This window comes from Enhydra lutris, unplaced genomic scaffold (genome assembly GCF_002288905.1).
Source record: "Enhydra lutris kenyoni isolate GAN:26980312 unplaced genomic scaffold, ASM228890v2 scaffoldscaffold18, whole genome shotgun sequence".
NCBI lineage: Eukaryota > Metazoa > Chordata > Mammalia > Carnivora > Mustelidae > Enhydra > Enhydra lutris.
In genome coordinates, this window is record NW_019154102.1 from 23,567,206 (window position 1) to 23,593,281 (window position 26,076).

Genomic DNA, 26,076 nt, shown 5'->3' on the forward strand with positions numbered 1-26,076 from the left:
CATATCCTCAGCTAAATTGTACAATAGCATTCTAAGTTGAAATTTAAAATAGATATTTAAATGAATAAACTCATGCATGATTTCATTATAAGTATTTAAGTTAGCAAAGGGTACTGCTGAAATAACTTAGCCATTTGAGGTTGATGTATCTCCACATAATGTTCCTTGAATCTGCCTTTGGAAAGAGAGTACAGTATTTGGTAAGCCACGGATATTACCTTCTGTGTCTTTTCTCCTTTTTGTTCAGACCATCAGAGGAGATTAAGACCCCATTTTCTGCCTTTCCTGGAAAATTGTCATCTGATGCCGTCACTCAGATAACAACAGAAAGTCCAGGAAAAACCATGTTCTCATCTGAGATTTTTATTAATGGTGATGATCGTGGACTTGAAATTCCAGAGCCCAGTACCCCAAAGGTGGGCAAAGTTCCTGTCAAATTTGCTTCATCATCTTCAGGCCAACAGATTACTCATCCTTATGGCACAGATGGTAAGAGAATGTGATTACATTTTAGGTCATATTACCAACTTCTATATGAAATGATCTCAGAAATTTGTGAGGGGGTCTTTGTAGTCAAAAAGTCCAATTTTATTTATTTATTTATTTATATTTTTAATTTATTTTTATTATGTGATATTAGTCACCATACAATACATCATTAGTCTTTGTTTAAACTTTATTTTATTATTTCAGTGTTCCAAGATTCATTGTTTATGCATCAATACCCAGTGCTCCATGCAGTACGTGCCCTCCTTATACCCACCACCAGGCTCACCCAACCCCCCACCCCCCTCCTTCCTCCTCCCTTCCAAAACCCTCAGTTTGTTTCTCAGAGTCCACAGTCTCTCATGGTTCGTCTCCCACTCTGATTTCCCCCAACTCCCTTCTTCTCCCAGTGTCCTCTGTATTACTCCTTATGCTCAACAAGTGAGCCCATATGATACTTGACTCTCTCTGCTTATTTCACTCAGCATAATCTCTTCCAGTCCCATCCATGTTGATACAAAAGTTAGGTACTCATCCTTTTTGATGGAGGCATAATATTCCATTGTGTATATGGACCATATCTTCTTTATCTATTTGCCTGTTGAAGGACATCTTGGCTCATCATTAGTTTTTGATGTAGTGTTCCATGATTCATTGTGTGTGTATAACACCCAGTGCTCCATGCAATACATGCCCTCCTTAACACCCACCACCAGGCTAACCCATCCCACCACCCCCTCCTCTTTAAAACCCTCAGGAGGACATTAGGAGAAGGAAAGGAAGAGTGAATTTGGGTAAATTGGAGGGGAGATGAAGCTTGAGACACTGTGGACTCTGAGAAACAAACTGAGGATTTTGAGGGCTTGGGTAAGCCTGGTGGTGGGTATTAAAGAGGGCACATATTCCAGGGAGCACTTGGTGTGGTGCGTAAACGATCAGTCTTGGAACACTGAAAAAATTAAATTAAATTAAAAAAATAAAACCCTCAGTTTGTGGACTCCTGGAAAGAAAACCCAATTTTAGTTTTAAACATTAGGATTCTACATGATTTTATCCATCTTTTATTTACATGGCTGTGAAAGGAATGTGGCATGTTTTTGTCTTAATTACTAGTGGAGATAACTTATGTGGGACTCAGGCTGCTCATCTTTGATTTATTTTTATCTCATGATACTTAATGAATTAGTTCATAAAAATTTAAAAACTATGGATGTCTGGTTTCAGGCCGGCAGATGAAGTATTGCCATTTTGTATTATATTAAATGTTACATACTGTAATAAATAGATGAAAAAATGTAATAGTACCAGCACAATACCAGTCTGTTGCTTATAAATCAATGACGAGGAACCCAGGTTGACTGTGGCCCTGCTGTCTTTAAAACACAGAATCCACAATTTCCTTGGATTCACCATCACAGTCAACTAGAAGGGACCCAAAAAAGCTTGGAGAGAGAACCCCATGTCCTAGGCCTGGAAGTGGCTCAGATCACTTTCTTCTAGCTAGGAAATGGCTAAACCATTTAGTTGTGATTTTGAGGATAAAGAAGTAGATTTTGATGAACAGCTGGTGATCTCAACCCTAAGGTCTACATTTAGAGTGTTCATGTGCTGTGAGAGTGGTAGTTCAGTGGTATTTATACTATATAACATTCAAAATAGAGCATGTTATTTTCTTTTTCAGACCGATAGCAGGAAAATTAATAATTAAGTTCCCATTCTTCCTTCAAATGAGAGTTAAATTACTAACTTAAGTTTAAGTTAGTATGGGTTATATTGTTTAAGTTTAAGTTAGTAATTTAAGAATTTAATAGTTTGCACAAGTCTTCTCAAAATATTTAAGTTTTCCTTCTTATGCAAAAAGGTCTGTAGATAAAGATGGGGTATGCCTAAATATATAAAAAAAATTTCTTGGTTCACCATATAACTTTGACTGAATTTAATTTAAACAAGTACACTTGTATGTTAAGATGGTTATAATTCTTACACATTTTTATGGTGGAAAAAAAATACCCCCAAATCTACAGTTTAATAAATATCACAAAGAACATCCTTGTATGTCAGTTACCTAGTGCCACAATGATACTGTGAAATAACCTCCCAAATCTGTGCTTTGTAACAACAAACATTTGCTTTTTCCACTCATGGGTTTTGTGAGTCAGAGTTTAGCTTGAGGCTATAGAAATGACTTCGGTCTGTACGCCAAGCCTTGTTCTGAAACCCCAGCTAGTGGAAGAATGTCTGCCCTGGGTTATATTGTTCTCATGGTGATGCCAGAAGCATAAGAGGGGAAGTCCAACTGTGAAAGTGTGTTTTAAACCCCTACTCACATCAAATGCGTCAATTTATATAGAGGCCATAATTTATGTTTTCACCTTGGCATACAGGATCTAGGAGAAAGGATTCCTTTAAATGATGAATGTCATTTGGCTTACTGATAAAATAGTGTTTTTAATACTGTGTATTTAAAAGTAAAATTTTTGGTTTTTTTTTTTTAATTTTTAATTTTTTCAGCGTAACAGTATTCATTATTTTTGCACCACACCCAGTGCTCCATGCAATCCGTGCCCTCTCCAATACCCACCCCCTGGATGCCCCAACCTCCCACCCCCGCCCCTTCAAAACCCTCAGATTGTTTTTCAGAGTCCATAGTCTCTCATGGTTCACCTCCCCTTCCAATTTCCCTCAACTCCCTTCTCCTCTCCATCTCCCCTTGTCCTCCATGCTATTTGTTATGCTCCACAAATAAGTGAAACCATATGATAATTGACTTTCTCTGCTTGACTTATTTCACTCAGCATAATCTCTTCCAGTCCCGTCCATGTTGCTACAAAAGTTGGGTATTCATCCTTTCTGATGGAGGCATAATACTCCATAGTGTATATGGACCACATCTTCTTTATCCATTCGTCCGTTGAAGGGCATCTTGGTTCTTTCCACAGTTTGGCGACCGTGGCCATTGCTGCTATAAACATTGGGGTACAGATGGCCCTTCTTTTCCCTACATCTGTATCTTTGGGGTAAATACCCAGTAGTGCAATGGCAGGGTCATAGGGAGGCTCGATTTTATTTATTTATTTGTCAGAGAGAGAGCACACAAGCAGGCAGAGTGGCAGGTAGAGGCGGAGAGAGAAGCAGGCTCCCTGCCGAGGAAGGAGCCCAATGCGGGACTCGATTCCAGGATCCTGGGATCATGATCTGAGCTGAAGGCAGCAGCTTAATTGACTGAGCCACCCAGCCGTCCCTTGTGGGATTTTTTTGTATGAAAACATTTTATCTTATAAAGAATAGTATGTTAAACACTTGACTGTGCTCAATACGTAAATGACCAAATTCAGAATAATATATGTATATATTTGGTTCTATTTTCCAAGTTTTTGAAGAAATAAATTTTATAGTTGAATTTTCTTCTTTATCCTTCTCTAATCTTTTTTTATCTTTCTTAAGAATAACCATTATTTGCTATGTAGTCATTTCTTTCCCCATAGGCAACCAGGCCAAAGTAACCTTAAAACTATTGCATCCAAACATAAAGTTGTCAGAAATTTTGAAAAACCACTTCTCTGTCTCAGAATTCTCCAGCTCTGCATGACAGCCATTCTTGCTCTCGGTCCATTGTAATTCTGCCCACTTGTTATTACTCATTTTTTTTGTAGCCTTTCACCTAACTGGTGAATTTAACCATCATTATCAAACATTATATACACTGGTAGAGAAAGAAAATTAATAAATCAATATTCCTACAATGACTACAGTAATGACCAAATAGAAGTGGAGGCTATTGCCTATTTTTTCTGTTTAAAATTTCCCCTCCTCTATACACTTTTTTGTTTCCCTTGACTTCACAGAGACAAAACCATATATGTATATATATATAAAATCTCCTCTATGATGATCAAATTATTACTTTGTTAAAACATATACCTCCTTCCTCTAAATGCTAGCTCTTCTTGAAGGCAGAGATATTTTTCTGTTTTAGTTCCCTGATATATCCTAAGACTCTTTTTTTTTTTAAGTTTATTTATTTAAATAATCTCTACACTCCATGTGGAGCTCAGACTCACAACCCTGAGATCAAGAGTTACATGCTCTTCCGACTGAGCCAGCTAGGCACCCTGATCTTTCCCAAGAATCTTGTACACTGCTTGGCACATGAAAGGCACTCAGTATTATTCAGTGAATTAATAAATCTTTTCTTATTAATTTTTCTGATCTTTCTGTCTTTAGCCCAGCCTTCACTGTTGCCATATAAGCCTCCTGGTAGTACGAGGATGTACTATGTTCCACAATTGAAACAAATTCCTCCATCTCTGGATTCCAGATCAGATACCACCATTGAGAGCTCACACTCAGGTATTATGCATAAATTATTCAGAATTTTATTTTTTGAAATTTGACTTGTGGATTGGCTGATTAATTCTAGATTGACCTATGAAAGCTCAGTGACATAATCCTTTAGCGTGAAATATGGAGCTTTTCATGCCTCAGTCTCTGGTTCAAAGAAGTGTTATTTGGTGAGATGTGTTATGTATATATAATCATTTAATAAGCATTTAATGAAGAAAATTGTTAGGATAATTGTTTAGGTTAGTGGACTTCATTTCAGATGAAGGTTTCCAAGTTTTTTCTGTTCACAGTGCCCTTAGTATTTTGGTGATTTTTTTTTCCTTATCATTATGTAGAACACATATGAACATAAGAAGTGTTTTTTTAAGCCGCTGTAAGTTATTAAGAAATAAATACTTACTGTTTTGATCTAACAAACAAAAATATTAGGCATTTCCTTTTAGTTTTGGGTTTTGAAAGAAAATACTTTACTTTGTTCTTAAATAACTAGTTACTTACTAATGCAGTATGTGCAGCTGTTAGAACACTGTGTAGCTTCTCAAACCTTGAGATGAAATTTTACACAACCATAGTTATTTGCTGCTTTTAACTACAGAAACTATCAAAAATCCAGCTTTGCAGAGATACAACAGCATTGAAAGGAATATGGCACTATCTAATACTGAAACTTTGAACTCCTTTGGGCCAGTTGCTTGTGCACTGTATACTGGGTACCAGTTATCACTGTTGTTTCCGTGAAATCTTAAAATATCCCATAGCACCCCTGTGAGATCACCACAGGGGAACTGCAGATTTAGAAAATGAATAGCACCCCATGCAGGAATTCAGTAAATAGTTCCTGTGGGGATTTTAATATAAGAATACTGAGTTGGTGTGGTGTGGGGTTTTGTTTGATGCCATAACGTTTAGGGTGGTCCACAGGAGATGACTTGTTTCAGTTTAGATAAAATTTTTTTCATGATTTATCAATAGACATCTTGATATGTGTAGAAATAGCACACAAATGAGAAATTTTCCCTAGTCTTAGGCAGACTTTTTTTGTTGTTAACTTTAAGAGGACCAAGCAAGTACCTAGTTGTAACTTAGTTAAAGTGCCTGGTACAACTGCTTCTAATTCCCCACTGTGAAGCTACTGAAAAAAGAACCATCAAAATGCTCATATTACCAAATGATAAGATTTATTATTAAGCCTATAACCAGGAACTAGAAGAAATTTCATGGCATGCAAGGCCATGATTTTAAAGATTTTATTTATTTATTTGGCAGAGAGGGAACACAGGCAGGGGAAGCTGGAGAGGGAGAAACAGGCTTCCTGCTCAGCAGGGAGCCTGATGCGGGGCTCCCATCCCAGGACCCTGGGATCATGACCTGAGCTGAAGGCAGAGGCTTAACAACTGAGCCACACAGGTGCCCCAAGGCTATGATTTTAAAAACACACTTAATGGGGTTTTATTCCTGGGTTGCAAGGATGGTTCAATATTTACATGAATGCGATACATCACATTAATAAAAGAAAAGATAATAACCATATGATCATTTTCAATAGATGCAGAGAAAGCATTTTATAAAGTGCAACATCCATTCACAATAAAAACCCTCAACAGAGTAGGTTTAGAGGGAGCATACCTCACCGTACTAAAGGCCATGTGTGAAAAACCCACAGCTAATATCCTAAGTGGGGAAAAACTGAGCTTTTCTTCTGGGGCAGGAACATGACAGGGATGTCCACTGTCTCCACTTTAATTCAGTGTAGTACTGGAAGTCCTAGCCACAGCAATCAGACAACTAAAAGAAATAAAAAGCATCCAAATCAGCAAGGAAGGAGTCAAACTTTCAGTATATGCAGATGACATGATACTATATACAGAAATCCAAAAAACTGCTAGAACTGATAAATTCAGTAGAGTCACAGAATACAAAATCAACATACAGAAATCTGTTGCATTTCTATACACCAGTAATGAAGCAGAAGAAAGAGAAAATAAGGAATCAGTCTCATTTATAGTTGCACCAAAAACAGTAAGATACCTAGGAATCAACCTAACCAAAGAGTTGAAAGACTTATACTCTGAAATTGAAGATGATGCAAAGAAATGGAAAGACATTCCATGCTCATGGATTGGAAGAACAAATACTGTTAAAATGTCTATACTACCCAAAGCAAATTGCACATTTAATGCAGTCCCTAACAAAATGCCAGTAGCGTTTTCACAGAGCTAACACAAGCAATTCTAAAATTTGTGTGGAACCACAAAAGACTCCAGATAGCCAAAAAGCAACCTTGAAAAAGAAAAACAAAGCTGGAGACATCACAATTCCAGACTTCAAGTTATATTACAAAGCTAGAGTAGTCGAAACAGTATGGCACACAAATAACCACATAGATCAATGGAACAGAATAGAAAACCCAGAAATGAAGCCTCAGTTACACTGTCAGTTAAACTTCGGCAAAGCAGGAAAGAATATCCAATGGGAGAAAGACAGTCTCTTCAGTAAATGGTATTGGTAAAACTGGACAGTAACATGCGAAAGAATGAAATTGGAACACTTTCTTAAACCATATACAAAAATGAATTAAAAATAGATTAAAGACCTAAATGTGAAACATGAAACCATAAAAATCCTAGAATGGAATATAGGCAGTAAAGTAATTTTTTTGACATTAGCTATACCATCTTCTTTCTATATATGTCTCGTGAGGCAAGGGAAACAAAATAAAAAATAAACTATTGGGACTATATCAAAATACAAAGCTTCTGCCCAGGGGAGGAAACAATCACCAAAACTAAAAGGCAAACTACGGAATGGAAAAAGATATTTGTAGATGACATATCTGATAAAGAATTAGTATCCAAAGTATGTAAAGAACTTATAAAACTCAACCCCCAAAAATGAGTAATCCAATTAAAAATGGGTCAAAGACACAAACGGACATTTTTCCAAAGAGGATATGCAGATGGCCAACAGACACATCAAAAGATGCTTAACATCACTGATCATCAGGGAAATGCGAATCAAAACTACAATGAGAGAGCACCTCACACCTGTCAGAATAGCTAAAATCAACAGCAAGAAACAACAGGTATTCATGAGGATGTAGAGAAAGAGGAACCCTTGTGCACTTTTGATGGGAATGTCAACTGGTGCAGCCACTCTGGAAGGCTGTATGGGGTTCATCAAAAAGTGAAAAATAGAACTGTCCTATGACCCAGCAATCACACTAGTGGGTATTTGCCTGAGGAATACAGAAATACTAACTTAAATGGATATATGCACCCTGCTATTTATAGCAGCATTATCTGTAATAGCTAAATTAGGGAAACAGCCCAAGTGTCCATTGATTGTTGACTGAATAAAGAAGAGGTGGTACAGGGGTGCTTGGGTGGCTCAGTTGGTTAAGTGTCTGCCTTTGGCTCATGTCATGATCTTACAGTCCTGAATGAAGCCCCATGTTGGGCTCCCTGCTCAACAGGGAGTCTGCTTCTCCCTCTGCCCCTTTTCCTGCTCATGCTCTCTCTCTCTCAAAATAAATAAATCTTAAAAAAAGAAAAAATGGTGATAAACACACACACACACACACACACACACACACACACACACACACACAATGGACCATTACTTAGCCATAAAAAAAGAATAAAATCTTGCCATTTGCAACAACCCATGAATGGAGCTAGAGAGTATTATGCTAAGCAAAATAAGTTAGAGAAAGACAAATACCATATGGTCTCACTCATATGTGGAATTTAAGAAACAAACAAGCAAAGGGATAAAAGGGGGCAAACCAAGAAAAAGACTCTTAACTAAAGAGAACAAATTGATGATTACCAGAGGGGAGGTGGGTAGGGCGATGGATTAAATAGGTGATGGAGATTAAAAAGTGCACTTGGGATGAGCACTGGGTGCGGTATGGAAGTGTTGAATCATTATATTGTACACCTGAAAGTAATACTACATTGCATATGAATGGAATTTAAATAAAAACTTAAAAAATAAAAACACACTTAATAAGGAAAACAAAAACACACAATCATTTAGTGGCTACCAGAAAGAAAATAATTGAGTAAGAAAACTTTGATCACTCTTTTACTTTCAACCCTCAGTTCAGAAGACAAAATGTCTGAACCAGTAAAAATCTGACCGGATGTCTCAATACTTTTTGAGGCCTCTATTGTCCTACTGTATGTTTATGTCCTTAACTCTCATCTAGTTGGAGACATTAATTTTGAGAAAAATTGGACAGTGGCAGAAAGAGAAAATAATTCAGGGATGGTACATTGTATCCTGAGAAATACTGTCCCTGTAAATAAAGTACTGAATAAATCAGTAAGACAGAAGGAGATCCAGTAACGATATATATACTTCAGATTATAGTTTTTATGTTCTCCATCTATTCTGAGAGGGGAGGAGTTGACCATAGTAAGATCCTTTCTTTATCCAGTAGAGCTACTCTAGATGAAAACCTAGGAATTGTTCTAATAGCTGTTTTGTAAATTAGTATGTCATGCATCTATAGATAGAGAAGTATCCAATTAGTGTTTGGGGCCAAGGGCAAGTCATATACATTAATAGCAAATATTTGGGCCAATTAGATTTTCCTCAAGTGAGAATGAATAAACCTTTGAATTAATGAAATCCCTAAAATTTAAAGAAGGCAAAGGTAACAGCCCCCCCACAAAGAAAGAGATTGATGTTAGAAATTTATGTATTGTACCCAGTAACATTCTTAAGTAGAACAAGACTCTATATTAGATAGTAAGTTCTGATACATGTCCCTCTTTTTTTTTTTTTTTTTTGGTTAGGCATTTTATACCTCATACCAATACTCATTCTAGACATTCAAATATTTATATATTAATAATCACTATATAGGAGCAAAAAGCCAGAAGAAGAGGACTGGCTGGTATCATTTAAAGGAATTTGGGCATTACAGCAGAGAAAATGGTAAAGACCTAAGATTTCTCCCCTTGGTAAAAGCAACAAAAATTGGCAAAACTTCAGAAATTTTTTGCAAAAGTCTGGAAATTAACCAAAGGCTTATAGCAGTCCATTGAACATTTATTCAAGAGAAATGGTAAGAACAGTAAGCTTTGTGGCATTTAACTTCCCCTAGTTTCATCCTCATGCTCAGCTCAGTTATAACCTTGAAAAATACCAGCCTGCTTTCAGAGATACACCTGTTTCAAAACTTCATTCCCAAAGAATTGTCAGTGTATGATCTGTCTGGTGATTCCCTGGAAGATGACATTCAAAAGACTTGTCTTTATTTAATCTCATTCAGAGCTGTCCAGTGTTAAAAGCCTATGTGTGTGAGTGCAGGTGTGCTTGTGGTGTTTGTCAATAATATTTACAGGTAAGTGTTTTAATGTTATGCCTGAGGTGACAGACAACAATTGAGGCAAACGATAGACTGAACCAAAGATTAAAGGTAAAAACCAAGTCTGAGGGGTGCCTGGGTGGCTCAGTGGGTTAAGCCTCTGCCTTTGGCTCAGGTCATGATCCCAGGGTCCTGGGATTGAGCCCCATGCCAGGTTCTCTGCTCAGCAGGGAGCCTGCTTCCCCCCTCTCTCTGCTTGCCTCTCTGCCTACTTGTGATCTCTGTCTGTCAAATAAATAAATAAAATCTTAAAAAACAAAAAACAAACAAAAAAAAACCGAAAACCAAGGATGAGATGTCCATAGGTGTCTTGAAAAGTTTTGATAGGGGCACCTAGGTGGCTCAATTGGTTAAACATCTGCCTTTGACTCAGATCATGATCTTGGGGCCCTGGGATCAAGCACTGCATTGGGCTCCCTGTGGGAAGCCTGCTTCTCTCTCTCTTCCTTTGCTGCTCCCCCGCTTGTGCTCTCTCACTTGTTCTCTCTCTCTGTCAAATAAATAAAATCTTTAAGAAAAGAAAAGAAAAGCTTGGACATATTCCTGGGACTCTAGAAGACTGTTTACATGCATAGGCCTATGTGTATTCTCAGGAAAGACTGAAAAGACCCCACCCTTTATCTCTGTGCACTTCAGTGTCTGTGTAAGAAGAAAAGGAACGCTAAGGCAGAGTTGACAACTCCTGGCTCAGAGTTGAAGGCATGCGCTGATATGCACATAAAACCCCTTTGCAAATCTTCCTGATTTACTGGCTCTAGGTGTTTAAGGAAATCTCTGTTTAGGCATTAACTGACCACTAAACTAGTTGAATAGAATATTGAAACCAACAAGAGTACAAGGAATCCTCAATAAGTCTAATAGCTAATTTCTCATCAGAAACCTTGGAGGCCAGAAGGCACTGCAATGATGTATTCAGAGTTGAAAGAAAAAGAAACTATCAGCCAGCAACTCTGTATCTGGCGGAACTACCCTTCAAAAATAAAGGAGAAATTAAGACATTCTCAGATACACTGAGTTTATTGGTAGCAAACTGACCTATAGGAAATACTAAGGGGATTCTTCAGGATGAAATGGGTGGATACTACCAGTAATTTGAATCCATATTAAAAAATAAAGAAAACTGATAAAGATAACTACACAGGTAAATATGAAAGTGTAAATGTGTTTTTCCTTATAATCCCATTTTCTTTCATATGACTTTAAAGACAAATACATAAAACAGTAATAATTTCTGTTGTACAAAAATGTATAGAAATATTACTTAAGAAAATAATAGCATAAAGAAGGGAGGAGACAGAGCTATATGGGAGAAAAGTTTTTGTATACTGTTGAAATTAGTATAAATCTAAATAGATTGTTAATTTATTGAAATTTGAATGGTAATTCCTGAGCAACCACTAAGAATATAACTAAAAAATATATAGTAAAAGACTCACCATAGGAGTTAAAATGCTATACTAGTAAATATCTATTTAACACAAAAGAAGACTCCACACCAGGCACTGCAGGGATAGGGGACCCCACAATATTTGGCTTTGAAGACCATAGGGGCTTAACTTCTAGAGTTTTCACAATCACTGGGGCTTAACACCAGGAACTTCAAAAATAAGCTGGCTGTGCTTTGGGATAGCCAGAGGGCAATAGGAAATTGAGTCCCTGCTTTTAAAGGAACAGCACAACAGCCCTTCTGAGATACAGTATAGAAGCAGTAGTTTGGAAAATGCCTAGAGTACATCAGAAGATCTATTTACCAATCTCAGGTATGCAGTAGGAGCAAGGATCTTTAGATTTCTCCAAGAACGAAAGAGCCAGTGCCATTTTTCTTCCCCATCCACAATCCTAGATACACTCATATTTGCTGAAGAAGCATGAACGCTCTCCACCTAGCTTTGTTAATAGGATCCCCCACTCCCATGTTGTGCCCCCACGGATCTGCCCCATCCAAACTGCTCTCAGCGGGAGTTCTCCAGAAGGTGCCAGGTCTTCTCCCACAAGCATACCAACCCATACCTAGCATTGCTAACAATGTGTCCTGCTCCCACATTCTCCTGAGAATTTGTTCCATCTGACCCACCCTTGGCAAGAGTCCATCCAAAGTGGCACCAGAAGCATGGTATTGTGCAAATAGCCCCAGTAGTGACCAGGACCACTCCAAGGTGATTAACTCCCTGCGTAGAGATAAAGATAAATACCAGTTCAACTTTGGGCTGGGAGCAGACATCTGGTCTGACTACATGCCCTGCCCACCAACAAAAGCTTCTCAGGGAACAACACAAGGAGAGCGCCCTGCAGTTCAATGCAACTGCAGCTCTAGCAGACATCTGGTCATACCCAACTCAATCGGAAGGCAGCCCCAGACTGGCCCATAACAGCATAGAGTCTAAACCTGCCCACTACAAGCGAAGAGACCAATTGCAGCTGACTGGACTGAAGGCAAACGTGGCTAAATCACAGTAGTAGGACCCATGCAATACTTGGAGGAGATACCCCTGAAGGCCCAGGTTCTGGTGAACAGGGGACATTGCACTGCATGGCATTACAGGACCTCTTCTTCACAAGGCCACTATCAAGACCAGAATATATAGCTGACTTTTCTTTCTTTTTTTTTTTTTTTTTAAGATTTTATTTATTTATTTGACAGAGACACAGCTAGAGAGGGAACACAAGCAGGGGGAGTGGAAGAGGGAGAAGCAGGCTCCCCACCGAGTAGGGAGCCTGATTGCAGGGCTCGATCCCAGGCCCCTGGGATCACGACCTGAGCTGAAAGCAAACTCTCAACGAACTGAGCCACCCAGGCCCTCCGCAGCTGACTTTTCTAACACAGAGAAACAATTAGAAAAAGGGAGATAGAGGAATATGTCCCAAATGAAAGAAGAGGACAAAAATCACAGCAAGAGAGCTAAACAAAATGAAGATAAGCAATATGTCTGATAGAAAATATAAAGTAATGTTAATAAAGATAGTCACTGAACTTGAGAAAAGAGAGCCATATCTCAGTGAGACTCTCAACAAGGAGAAAATACAAAAAAGAATCATTGATGAGCTCAATAACAAATTAAAAATACACTAGAGAGAATAAATAGTAGACTAGAGAACACAGAAGAATGGATTAGTGAGCAATGGAAGATAGAGTAATAGAAAGCAATCAAGCTGAACAGAAGATAGAAAAAATAGTAATAATAGTAGGTTAGGGGAACTTACTGATGCTAATAAGCATGACATTCATATTATAGGGCTCTCAGAAGAAAAAAAAAGGGAGCAGAAAATTTATTCAAAGAAATAGCTGAAAACTTATCACATCTGGGGAAAAAAACAGAAATCCAGATCCAGATTGTAAATGTAAGAAATAAATGAAACATAATATGTATTTAGTGAGAAAATTGTATAATTGAAGGATTTATAGACCCAAGTGCATAGTTTTCAAGCAATATGGCAACAGAGAGATTTTCACAAATACATAGGAACTCAAAGCATACTCTGCCTTCATACTTTTTTTTTTTTATTGGGTTTTAAATTTTAACTCCAGTGTAGCTAACATACAGTGTTATATTAGTTTCAGGAGTAAAACATAGTAATTCAACAATACTGTACATCATTACTTAGTGCTCATCATCTTAATCCCCTTCACTTACTTCACCCACCCCCAACCCATCTCCCCTCTGATATGCTTTATTTTAAATGAGTAACCTCTGTTAAAGTTATTTTTTTTTCAACAAGAACATTTTTTTTACTTGAAGCATACTTTAGAATACATGGTTCTAAAATATCTATATAACATATTCCACCCAAGAAAAATAGAATATACATTTTCTTTAAATAAAAAAGAAAAATTCCCTGGTTAAATCACTTGAAAAGAAATATAACAAATATTACAGATTTAAGATGACTGAAATATACCAAGTGTATTTTCCAGCCATGATGTTATAAAACTAAAGATCAACAATAAAAGCTGGAAAATCTACAATATAAATATGAAATATTGAATATGTAAATATTAACACCCTATACCCCATAGCAATGGGCCAATATTAATAAATATTAACACCCTATTTGGCCAATTATTTATTAGCCAATGTTAATAAATATTAACACCCAATTTGGCCCTATAGCATTGGGCCAAATAAGAAATCAAATGCAAATCAAAATAAGTCTCAAGGCAAAAGAAAAAGAAAACACAACATTCCAAAACCTATGGGATGCAGCAAAAGCAGATGTTAGAGTGAAATTTATGTCATAAATGCTTGTGATGTTAAGGGGAAAAGATTAATATCACACCTCTAGAAACTAGAAAAAGAATAAATGTAGCTGCAATTTAGTAGAGGGAAGAAACAACAAAGAAAAATCAGAGATAAGTAAAATAGAGACCAGAATAAACAATCACATAATGTTGAAAGTTATGACCAGATTTTCAAAAATATATAAATGAATAAACAAAATTGGCAATGCTTTAACTACATCAACTAAGGTGGGGGAAAAAAAGAATAAGTCCCAAAAACCAGAATGAGAAATGGAAGAGAAAACAATAGATAACCACAGAAATACAGTGTGAAAACAGATTATTTTAAATAATTATATACTAACAAATCAGATAACTTAGAAATATACAACCAGATAACTTCTAAAAATGCACAAATTACCAAGATTGCATCATGAATCTTGAATCCCAGAAGTAGGAAATCTTCTTAGACCAATTAACAAGCATGAGAGTTACATTAGGAATCAAAACTCTCCCAGCACAGAAAAGCCCAAGACCCCATGGTTTCATTGGTAAATTCTACCAAACATTAAAAAAAAATAATGACAGTCTTATCAAAATCTTAAAATAATAGAGGAGAGGGAACACATTCAAAATCATTCCATGAGGCCAGTACTACCCTGATACCAAAGCAGGATAAAAACAGTTTAAGAACAAAAAAGTCTAGTTTGTCCAATATAAGTATTGTTGCTCCAACTTTCTTTTGACATCCATTTGCCTATTAAGGGTTTCTCCACCCCCTCACTTTAATTCAGCTGGTGTCTTTAGGTCTAAAATGAGTCTCTTTGTAGGAAGCCTTCATACTTTCTTAAAAAATTAATTTGAAGACTCATCCACCTGAAGAGGTGGCTCTAAATGAAGAGCTCCAGAAAGAATAATGAAGCAGTGGTGAACTTTGAAGCCAGGTTAACATAACACTTACCTAAATAGAAATTTTAGTTACAAGACGAACAAAAAATGTCACAAGTTAATTTTGGAATGAAAAACATGAAAACAAAAAACAGTTTAATTATATCCTTTGTGTTTGATAGAAAAAAACAAAGAAGTCTTATTTTATTCATGATTTGGTGATCAGATAGATTAAAGAAGTTCTTATGGGGCGCCTCGGTGGTTTAGTGGGTTGGTTAGAGCCTCTGCCTTTGGCTCAGGTCATGATCCCAGGGTCCTGGGATCGAGCCCCACATGGGGCTCTCTGCTCAGTGGGGATCCTGCTTCCCCCCGCCTGCCTCTCTGCCTACTTGTGATCTCTGTCAAATAAATAAATAAAATCTTAAAAAAAAAATAAGTTCTTATAAGACTAATCCGTTGTCAGAAGCACAGGCAACAAAAGAAAGAAATTGGAATTTATGAGAAGTTAAAACTTCTGTGTATCAAAAAGCTATCAATGGGGCGCCTGGGTGGCTCAGTGGGTTAAGCCGCTGCCTTCGGCGCAGGTCATGATCTCAGGGTCCTGGGATTGAGTCCCGCATCGGGCTCTCTGCTTGGCAGGGAGCCTGCTTCCCTCCCTCTCTCTGCCTGCCTCTCTGTCTACTTGTGATCTCTCTCTGTCAAATAAATAAATAAAATCTTTAAAAAAAAAAAAAAAGCTATCAACAGGGTAAAAAGGTAATTCACAGAATTAGAGCAAAATGCAATCATATATCTGATGGGAGATTAATATTCATTATATATGAAGAACTCTTATAACTCAACAACAGCCAACAGTCTTATTTTAAAATGGGCACAGGATCCGAATAAATGTTTTTCCAATAAAGATACACAAATGGCCAAAAAAGCCATAAAAATGATGCTGTACATTATTAGACATAAAGGAAAGGCAAGTCGAAACCACAGTGAGATACCACTCCATATCCAGTAGGAGGGCTGTTATCAAACAGAAAATAACAAGGTTTGGTGGGGGTATGGAGAAATTGCAACCCATGTGTATTGCTGGTGGGAATTTAAAAGGATGTAGCCACTACAGAGAATATTGTGGTAACTGAAAAAGTCAAACATAAAGAAGTGCCTGGGTAGCTCAGTCGGTTAAGTGTCGGGTTCTTGATTTTGGCCCAGGTCATGATCTCGGGGTCATGAGATCGAGCCCCGCAACAGGCTCCCTGCTGGGCATGGAGCTTGCTTAAGGTTCTCTCTCTCCTCTCTCCTCTTTCCCCCACTGTGCACATGCTCTCTCTCTCTCAAAAAAAAAAAAAAAAAAATTAAAAATGTTTAACATGGAATTACTATATGATCTAACATATACCCAAAAGAATTGAATGCAGGGATTTGAATAAATGTTTGTGTGCTCATGTTCATAGCAACATTATTCACAATAGCCAAAATGTGGATACAACTCAAATGTCTATCAGCTGATGAATAAATACATAAAATGTGATACATATATGCAGTGGGATATTATTATTCAGCCTTAAAGAGGGTGAAATTTGGCACATGCTATATTGTTGATGAACGCTGAAGATACTGTGCTAAGTGAATAAGCTAATCACAAAGGGACAAATATTCTAAGATTTCACTTATATGAGGTACCTAGAGTAGTCAAATTCATAGAAACAAAGTAGGACAGTGGTTATCAAGGGTTGAAGGGAGGAGGAAAAGGGAATTACCATTTAATAGGTACAGTTTTGGTTTGTGAAAATGTGTGAATTCTGGAGATGTATGATATGATGGTTGCACATCAGTGTGAATGTACTTAAAACCACTGAACTGTACACTTAAAAATGGTTACAGTGGCAAATTTTATGTATATTTTACCCCAATAAAAAATTCTTAAAAAAATACTACTGGAAAAACTCTAATTGAATTTTTTTTAAGATTTTATTTATTTGTTTGAAAGACAATGAGAAAGAGCACAAGAGAAGGGAGGGTCAGAGGGAGAACCAGACTTCCCGCTGAGCGGGGAGCCCGACGGGAGACGGGGACCCAGGACTCCGTTCTGGGACTCTGGGATCATGACCAAGCCGAAGGCAGTTGCCCAACCAACTGAGCCACCCAGATGCCCCTCTAATAGAATTTTTAAACTTGATATCTATCTTCCAGATTACTGTTGAGTGTACAAAATTAGCAAAATAACAGAACAAGAACAGAAGGGATGCCTGGGTGGCTCAGTTGGTTGACTGACTGCCTTCAGCTCAGGTCATGATCCCAGGGTCCTGGGATTGAGTCCCACATCGGGCTCAGTGGGGCACCTGCTTCTCTCTCTGCTAGCCACTCCCCCTGCTTGTGTACTTGCTTGCTTGCTCTCTCTGACAAAAAAATAAAGGGTGTCTGGGTGGCTCAGTGGGTTAAGCCTCTGTCTTCAGCTCAGGTCATGATCTCAGGGTCCTGGGATCAAGTCCCGCATCAGGCTCTCTGCTCAGCAGGGAGCCTGCTTCCCCCTCTTTCTCTGCCTGCCTCTCTGCCTACTGGTGATCTCTCTCTGTGTGTCAAATAAATAAAATCTTTAAATAAATAAATAAAATCTTCAAAAAAAAAAAAAGAACAAAGCAGGAAACAAACTTTAAGATAGCGTAAACTCAAATGAATAGATTATAATGAAATCTTTTTAGCTATGACAAATTTAGCATACATTGGCATTTTGTCATACATGTGTTTAACTTAAGCATGTTCAAATACATATATTTAACAAAAAAGAGAAAGCGCATGTCTTTCAGCACAGACATATGCTAAAAGGGCAAGAGTTGGGGTGCCCTCAGTTGCACGGTCAGTGGAGCGTGCAACTCTTGATTTCTGGGTTGTGGGTTCAGGCCCCAGGTTGGGTGTGAGATTACTTAAAAATAAAATCTTCAAAAAGGTGCAAGAGTTGTGTGCAGTCTGTATACTCTGTGAACATACTGTGATGGATTTGAAATGGGTGATGGGAAACCTCTTTTCTCAAACTTTACTGTCCTCATTTTCCTTTTATAATAGTTTAAACAGCTTATCTTGATTCCCTGAGAATGATTCTAGAACTAAAGTGTCTTTTTGTTACAACATGGCTTCTAAACATAAGCCAGGTGCTTCATCAGGTGCTCAGAAACAGGCACAGTGATTCGCTGCGAGCCGAAAGGAGAAAGTACTCTCAGGTGGATTTGTTGAGCCAATGGGATGTCAGTTTCAACATGGTACCTTCTTGAACCTTCGTGGGGTAATTTCAGTGCTGTATGGTTTTTCATTTTATATGCTGACTTTAAACTCTAGATTCCATGTAAAATTTATCTTGAATTGAGTGGGGGGGAGAAAAACAGATAGGAAACTACATACGTTGCATTCCCTGTGTATATTCATTCCAAAGCATATAAAACCAAAGTTTGGTTGTTTTGTTTTTCTTAAGGTGACAAAAAGCTTTCAGTTCATGTTCATTGTTTCTTCAACCCAAAAGTATTAAAGCTCTTACTGTGTTCCTGGCAGATGCTATACTAGGTGCTACATTTACAGAGGCAAAATAAACATGGTCCCAAGTTTATGGAGTATGTGGAATGTTGTTACAGATAGTAAACAAATAGACCACAAATAAGTACATAATTACAAATGGTAAGTGTTAATAAAATAAAGTAGAATTGGATGAGAATAATAAGAGTACCCAGTTTAGTTTTAGGAGCTCCTGAAGGCCTTTTCAAGGAAAAAAACTTTAGAGATGAGGTCTGTAAGATAAAGGTGGGTTAGGTAGGCAAAGAGTAGAGAGTGACAGAATGGGCAAAGCTCCTGAAACAGGAAAGAGCTTGATGTATTTGACAAATGAGAATGCAGTATGGTTGGAGCAGAATGGTGGCTAGATACGGTTAGATGGGTAGGCCCAAGATCATTTAATGTCTTGTAAACCATACTAAAACATTTGTATTTTATTCTAGTAGGCAACTGTGGTTTCATTTACATTTGCAAAATTTACCTGGCTGCGAGATGGAGAACCACTTCATAGGTGGGAAGGCAGGGAGCCAAGGTGAGGATTCTAGAAGTGTGAAGGCGAGAACACCAGTTAGTCAGAAGGCTATTGACCATAAACAGAGTTGATTTACACATTTAAGGTTATATGCAAGGGTGCCACATAAAAGGTTGTGTTACTAACATCATAGAGATATATGCTGTTTTTTATGAAAATACATAGGTGAGTATGAAGGTTGCAGATCTCCAGCTAGAGTTCTGAAGCAATGTTAACTCTCTTCTTGCCCCAAACAAAAATCTATACTTAGAAGTCCCACAGTTGTGCTTGGATGAGGCAAAATAAGTACACATACACTTGTGGGCATTCGCACATCCATTTGGCTAGATGGGCTTTCAGTTGCCTCTCAGCTCCACAGACTTGCTTCTCGTTGCTATGCACCACTATTCTCAGGGACTTACTGTTCCCCACCTGACTATGAACCTGACGTACTCCCCTCTCTTGGAGAACAAAGGGGGGTGATGGTGAAGAGTATGCATGTGCTGGTTGCTGGTGGAGTGTGTTCTCTGGTATCTGGAAGTATTTGTGAGGAGAATGATCCCCGTGTACAGTTGTTATGTTGAACCATAATATATAATATCTTAATTTGTTTAATTAAGAAAGGGACACCTTTTTCTAATTTCTTCAAAAGATGCTGTAAGGACTAGCTGTGTCTTGAATGCTAGAATCTGAAGCTCAAAAGAAAGATCTCAGCCAGAGATACATATTTGTTGGTCATCAGCATATAGATAGATAGTGTTCAATCCATTGATAATTGATGAGTCCACTCAGGAAGTCAAAAGAGTTCTGACCCCTGGAGGAGCTCCTATGCTGAGAGATTTGGTAGAAGGAGAGATACTAAGGGTTTGCCAGAGAGATAGGAAGCAAGAGAGAGTGATGCCACAGCAGCTGACGAAAAGCCCAATTTAATCTGTACATATGACCCAGCAGGCTTAGTAGGATCCTTGCAATCTGTCTAGAAAAGTCCTTCATGACTTACCTACCCTGGCACTGTACTAATGAGACTGATACTGAGCTTTTATTGCCATACAAAGTTCAGGTGCTCAGAAATGTTCTTCACCTCTTTTTTATGGCATGGATAAACTTTTCTTACCAGTGGATGTAGGAATATTGAAATGTGTTTCAAAAGAAGGTAAAATTACTTTCCAATCTTGTATTTCTTTATCACATTACTTTTCTTTCAGTGTTTTGTATCTTATATTATTATCAGATTAATCGTCCTAAAACATGGCTGATTATATTTTCCCTTTATTAAAAATTTTTTAATGATGTTACATTTCATGTACAATAAAATTTGTGCTCTATAGCTTGGGATTCCATGCTCTGCTGAATTTTGCCCCAAACAATAATTTTTTAATATGTCCCACCACTTTCTTTTTTTTTCTTTTTTTAAGATTTTATTTATTTATTTGACAGAGATGACAAGCAGGCAGAGAGGCAGGCAGAGAGAGAGAGGGGAGAAGCAGGCTCCCTGCTGAGCAGAGAGCCCGATGCGGGGCTCGATCCCAGGACCCTGGGATCATGACCTGAATCGAAGGCAGAGGCTTTAACCCACTGAGCCACCCAGGCGCCCTCCCACCACTTTCTTTAATGTGTTCTATGATCTGACCTGATCACAAAGTAGCTGCTGTTCTTGCATACTTTTTGCTTTCCTGTTTCCCTGTCTTTGTTCATGCTTCACCTCTTCCTAAAATGTCTGTCTTCCTCTGCATAGTTCAAAAAGCCTACTTATTTTCCAAGTTATAGTCTGTATTCTCCTTTCTTTGAAAACCTTCCTGAACTGGAAATTGTCTTTCTTCGGAGCTGATACTCTATATTTTCTGTCATTAGCTTCTTCACTGTGTATTGTTGCAGTTTATTATACATGTCTGACAGCTTCATTTTGACTGACATCGCCTTCTGGTCACATTACAACACTCCTATTGTCGTACCTTTTTTTTTTTTTAAAGATTTTATTTATTTATTTGACAGAGCGAGATCACAAGTAGGCAGAGAGGCAGGCAGAGAGAGAGAAGGAAGCAGGCTCCCTGCCAAGCAGAGAGCCTGATGCGGGACTTGATTCAAGGACCCTGGGATCATGACCTGAGCCGAAGGCAGAGGCTTAACCCACTGAGCCACCCAGGCACCCTGTCGTACCTTTTTAATAGAAGCAGTTTAAGAGGTAAACTTTTTGTCTTTCTTCAACTTCAACTTGTATTAATTGTACTAGTTTCCCACTTTTCTGTAGGATCCAATGATGCCATTGCTCCAGACTTCCCGGCGGAGGTACTAGGCACAAGGGATGACGACCTACTAGTCACTGATAACCTTAAACATAAAGAGGGAATCTACAGTAAGAGGGCGGTGGCTAAGACAACCTTGCCACTGGGGGCAAAATCTCCTCAGAAAGATAATGCAGGTAACTGAATTGGCTTTGCATATTTTGTGGCCTTTTTTTCCCTGGTTATTCTAAGTGAGAATGTTGTCTAATCTTTATCTTATTTCTGGTGTTACACAAGCTTTTCTCCTAGCTATTTCATTGGGTGTAAACAAGAAGGTAAAATATTTACAAAATCTTCTAAAATACTTCACAGATTTCTTAGACCTATTTATTTTCACTGTGGGAAATAAAATATACTGCAACTTTTGACATGAAATAATACCTAGTCAGGTATGTTTCAGAAACAAATCTGTAGAAAATCTTGATTAAATTTGCTTCATGAATTTATCTGATGGTACAAACTAGTATTTTCATAGATTGGATTTTGCAAGAAAGTAGATGGTTCACGTGGTATTTTAAATTTTCTTTTCATTCTGCTGCCAACGTTTGAAAATAAGATTTTGTACTTCCCTTGAAAATCAGAATATCTGGTTGCGCTCAGCTTGCATTCCACCATGACAGTAATCACCTGCCCCTGATGCATGGGTCTTCCCTGCAGAGAAGATGTACGTTCTTGTGTTTGCTTCAGGTCCCCACACTTCTCAGAGCCAGTCTGTTTCATTCATCCACCTTATCCTGGTCACTATGGGTATTTGAGCTTTCAACCCTATCCCCAGATATAGGCCCCACTGTTTTATGAAACTTTTTAATCTTTAGAGACCTGCTCTGTTTTTTTTTTTCCTCTGCGTCCCTGACATTGTACTTCCCTAGCTGACACATGATTGTATTTATTAAAGGGAGACTCCAGGGGCACCTGGGTGGCTCAGTGGGTTAAAACCTCTGCCTTCGGCTCCGATCGTGATCCCAGGGTCCTGGGATCGAGCCCCCCATCAGGCTCTCGGCTCAGCGGGGAGCCTGCTTCCTCCTCTCTCTCTGCCTGCCTCTCTGCCTACTTGTGATCTCTGTCTGTCAAATAAATAAATAAAATCTTTAAGAAGGGGGGAGGAGACTCCAGTGGCCACTGAAAATTCTACATGTATAATTACCTGTGTTGCTTTATTCCATTTACTGTTTTTAGTTCCTGTGCATGGCTGTTAGCTAAATAGGTGCTGCTGATTCCAGGGCAATTTTTAAAGCATAGGATAGCTCTGTATTCCAGTCTGGGTACTATTGTTGATTAATACATGCAATAAAGCAAAAAAAAATTCGGAAACATCCTTGGAATTGATAAACGCTAAATTCAGCATAAAAGTTGCTACTGAAAAGACAGAAAGTAGCATCTCTGAGCCTTTACACACGGAATCATATCTGTAATGTTTTATTTCTTCAGCTCTTTGATAGACACATTATATCTTTAGTAATCTCTATTGCTTTTCTGATTTCTTTGTTGAAAAATATTCATACTTAGGAAGAGCTGAACCTCTTTTTGACCCATTGTAAAAACATAAACATTGTTAACTGTTATCCTAGTTGCTTTATTGGTGACTTTTTTGTTAAAGATTTTATTTATTTATTTATTTATTTATTTATTTATTTATTTATTTATTTGACAGAGATCACAAGTAGGCAGAGAGGCAGGCAGAGAGAGAGAAGGAAGCAGGCTCCCTGCTGAGCAGAAAGCTGAATGTGAGCTCAGATCCCAGGACCCCAGGATCATGATGATCTGAGCCGAAGGCAGAGGCTTTAACCCACTGAGCCACCCAGGCGCCCCTATTGGTGACTTTTTAATATACTTAGTAATATATTATTTTACACTTGAGTTTTCTCATATAAGAAAGAAAAGAGCTGATTTTAAAAAAAAAAACCAATAAGATAGATAAATCTCTGGCAAATATGACCAAGAAAAACAGAAAGAAAGTAGAAAATATAAGGCAGTTTTAAAAGGATATAATTTCAGGAGGTTTTTGAAGTCACAAGAGTATTATACATAAAATTTTGATGGTACAAATGCTTTTCTAGGATGATACGAAAATCAAAATTGGCTCCGTAAGTGACAAAAACTTTGAATAAACCAAAGAACTCAAAAGAGTTATTCACATTCCTTTTTTACTTTGAAAAAGACAATTGATTTTTTTTTTTTTAACTATTGTGTCAAACCAGTAAAGAACAGATTTCATTTAAAGAACAGTGGTATGTTAGGCTAGAATTAACAAGTTAGGAAATGACAGATGTTGGCAAGGATGTGGAGAAAGGAGACACCCCCCCCCCCCCCCCCCCCCCGCATACTGTTGGTGGGAATGCAAGCTGGTGCAGCCACTCTGGAAAACAATACGGAGGTTCCTCAAAAAGTTGAAAATAGAGCTACCCTACAATCCAGCATTTGCACTACTGGGTATTTACCCCAAAGATACAAATTTAAAGGGACGCCTGGGTTGCTCAGTCCATTAAGCAGCTACTTCGGTTCAGATCATGATCCCAGGGTCCTGGGATCAAGTCCCGAATCTGGCTCCTTGCTCAGCGGGGAGCCTGCTTCTCTCTCTCCCTCTGCCTGCCACTCTGCCTGCTTGTGCGCTCTCTCTCTCTCTCTCTCTCTCTCTGTCAAATAAATAAATAAAATCTTAAAAAAAAAAAAAAGATATAAATGTAGTGATCCGAAGGGGCACCTGCGCTCCAGTGTTTATAGCAACAGTGTCCACAATAGCCAAACTGTGGAAAGAGCCCAGATGTCCATCGACAGATGAATGGATAAAGAAGATGTGGTACATAGAGAGAGAATGAAATACTGCTCAGCCATTAAAATAATGAAATCTTGCCACTTACAACAATGTGGTTGGAACTAGAGGGTATTATGCTTAGTGAAATAAGTCAGTCAGAGAAAGACAGTTACCATATGATCTTATCATATGATCTCGTATGTGGAATTTAAGAAATAAAACAGAGGATCATAGGAGAAGAGAGGAGAAAATAAAACAAGATGAAACTAGAGAGGGAGATAAGCCATAAGAGACTCTTAAATCATAGGAAACAAACTGAGGGTTGCTGGAGAGGGTAGGGGGGTGGTGGGAGGGGATAATTGGGTGATGGGCATTAAGGAGGGCATGTGATAAAATGAGCACTAGATGTTATGTAAGACTGATGAATCATAGGCCTGTACCTCTGAAATCAGTAATACATTATATGTTAATTAATTGAATTTAAATTAAAAATAAAGTGGTATTTTATTTAAACCATCATTGTACACAGAAAAATAGGAAGAGCTTTCCAATTTATGTTGTAAACCCACCATAATTGTCACAACTTAAAAGCTGTGATGGGGCCTAGGAGATGCTTTTTTTTCTTAATATATAAAGAGGTTTGGGGTTTTGTTTGGACTTTTTGAGGGGGGATGGCGGTTACTTGCCTATTTTGTTTATTGTCCTTTCCTTCTCTATGGAATTGTGTGATGTCATTATTCCAGATGCCCAAGTTCAAGTTTCCATCATTGGGGATGAGGACATTTCAGATAAAAACCAGAAAAAGGAGATCTACAATAAAAATGCAGTGACTCAGGCTGCCCAACCTGAAGAAAAAGAACCCTTGCAGAAAACCACTGAAGGTAACCGAGCTGGATTATCTGTGTATTATTTCTTCTGGCCTTCTAAAATGAGTAGAAACAAAAAAGTATTTTCTGTTCCCTTACTGTCTTCAGCCTTTCACTGTCTTGCTCATATGTGAAATAGGATATTAGCTGCAATTTTTTTGGTGTAGATTGCCAGGTAAAATTAACATTTTTAAAGCTCTTTAAGACATTTCTGGACAACTTTGTGACTATAGTACACAAGTTAATCTCATTGCCAGAAATTCACATAATGGATTTTACTGAGAAAATTCAGTTCCGGGGTGCCTGGATGGCTCAGTGGGTTAAAGCCTCTGCCTTCAGCTCAGGTCATGATCCCAGGGTCCTTGGATCGAGCCCTGCATCAGGCTCTCAGCTCCGCGGGGAGCCTACTTCCTCTCTCTCTGCCTGCCTCTCTGCCTACTTGTGATCTCTGTCTGTCAAATAAATAAATAAAATCTTTAAAAAAAAAGAAAGAAAAAAAATTCAGTTCCACAAGATGCTTACTCTTTTTTCTTTTTTTTTAGATTTTATTTATTTATTTATTTATTTATTTGACACAGAGAGAGAGGGGAAGCAGGCTCCCCGCCGAGCAGAGAGCCCGATGTGGGACTCCATCCCAGGACCCTGAGATCATGACCTGAGCCGAAGGCAGAAGCTTAACCCACTGAGCCACCCAGGAGTCCCAGATGCTTACTCTTTAATACTATTGTTGTACATAAACCTTTTTCTCTAGGAATTCAGCTTGTTTACTTCTTAAGTACCTATCGGGTTAATTTACTTCAGTGGGATTATGCTAATTAAAAAA

The 26,076-nt window shown here is 38.1% G+C and overlaps 1 protein-coding gene across 1 annotated transcript in view; it reads left to right on the forward strand.

Annotated features, from left to right (window-relative positions):
* The window catches only part of LOC111148005 (ALMS1, centrosome and basal body associated protein), a 217,390-nt gene that overhangs the window by 133,981 nt on the left and 57,333 nt on the right, over positions 1-26,076 (forward strand). Inside the window, 4 exon segments of the mRNA XM_022504335.1 lie at positions 248-489; positions 4,711-4,836; positions 21,602-21,772; positions 25,131-25,268. Coding sequence (XP_022360043.1) covers positions 248-489; positions 4,711-4,836; positions 21,602-21,772; positions 25,131-25,268 — 677 coding nt within the window.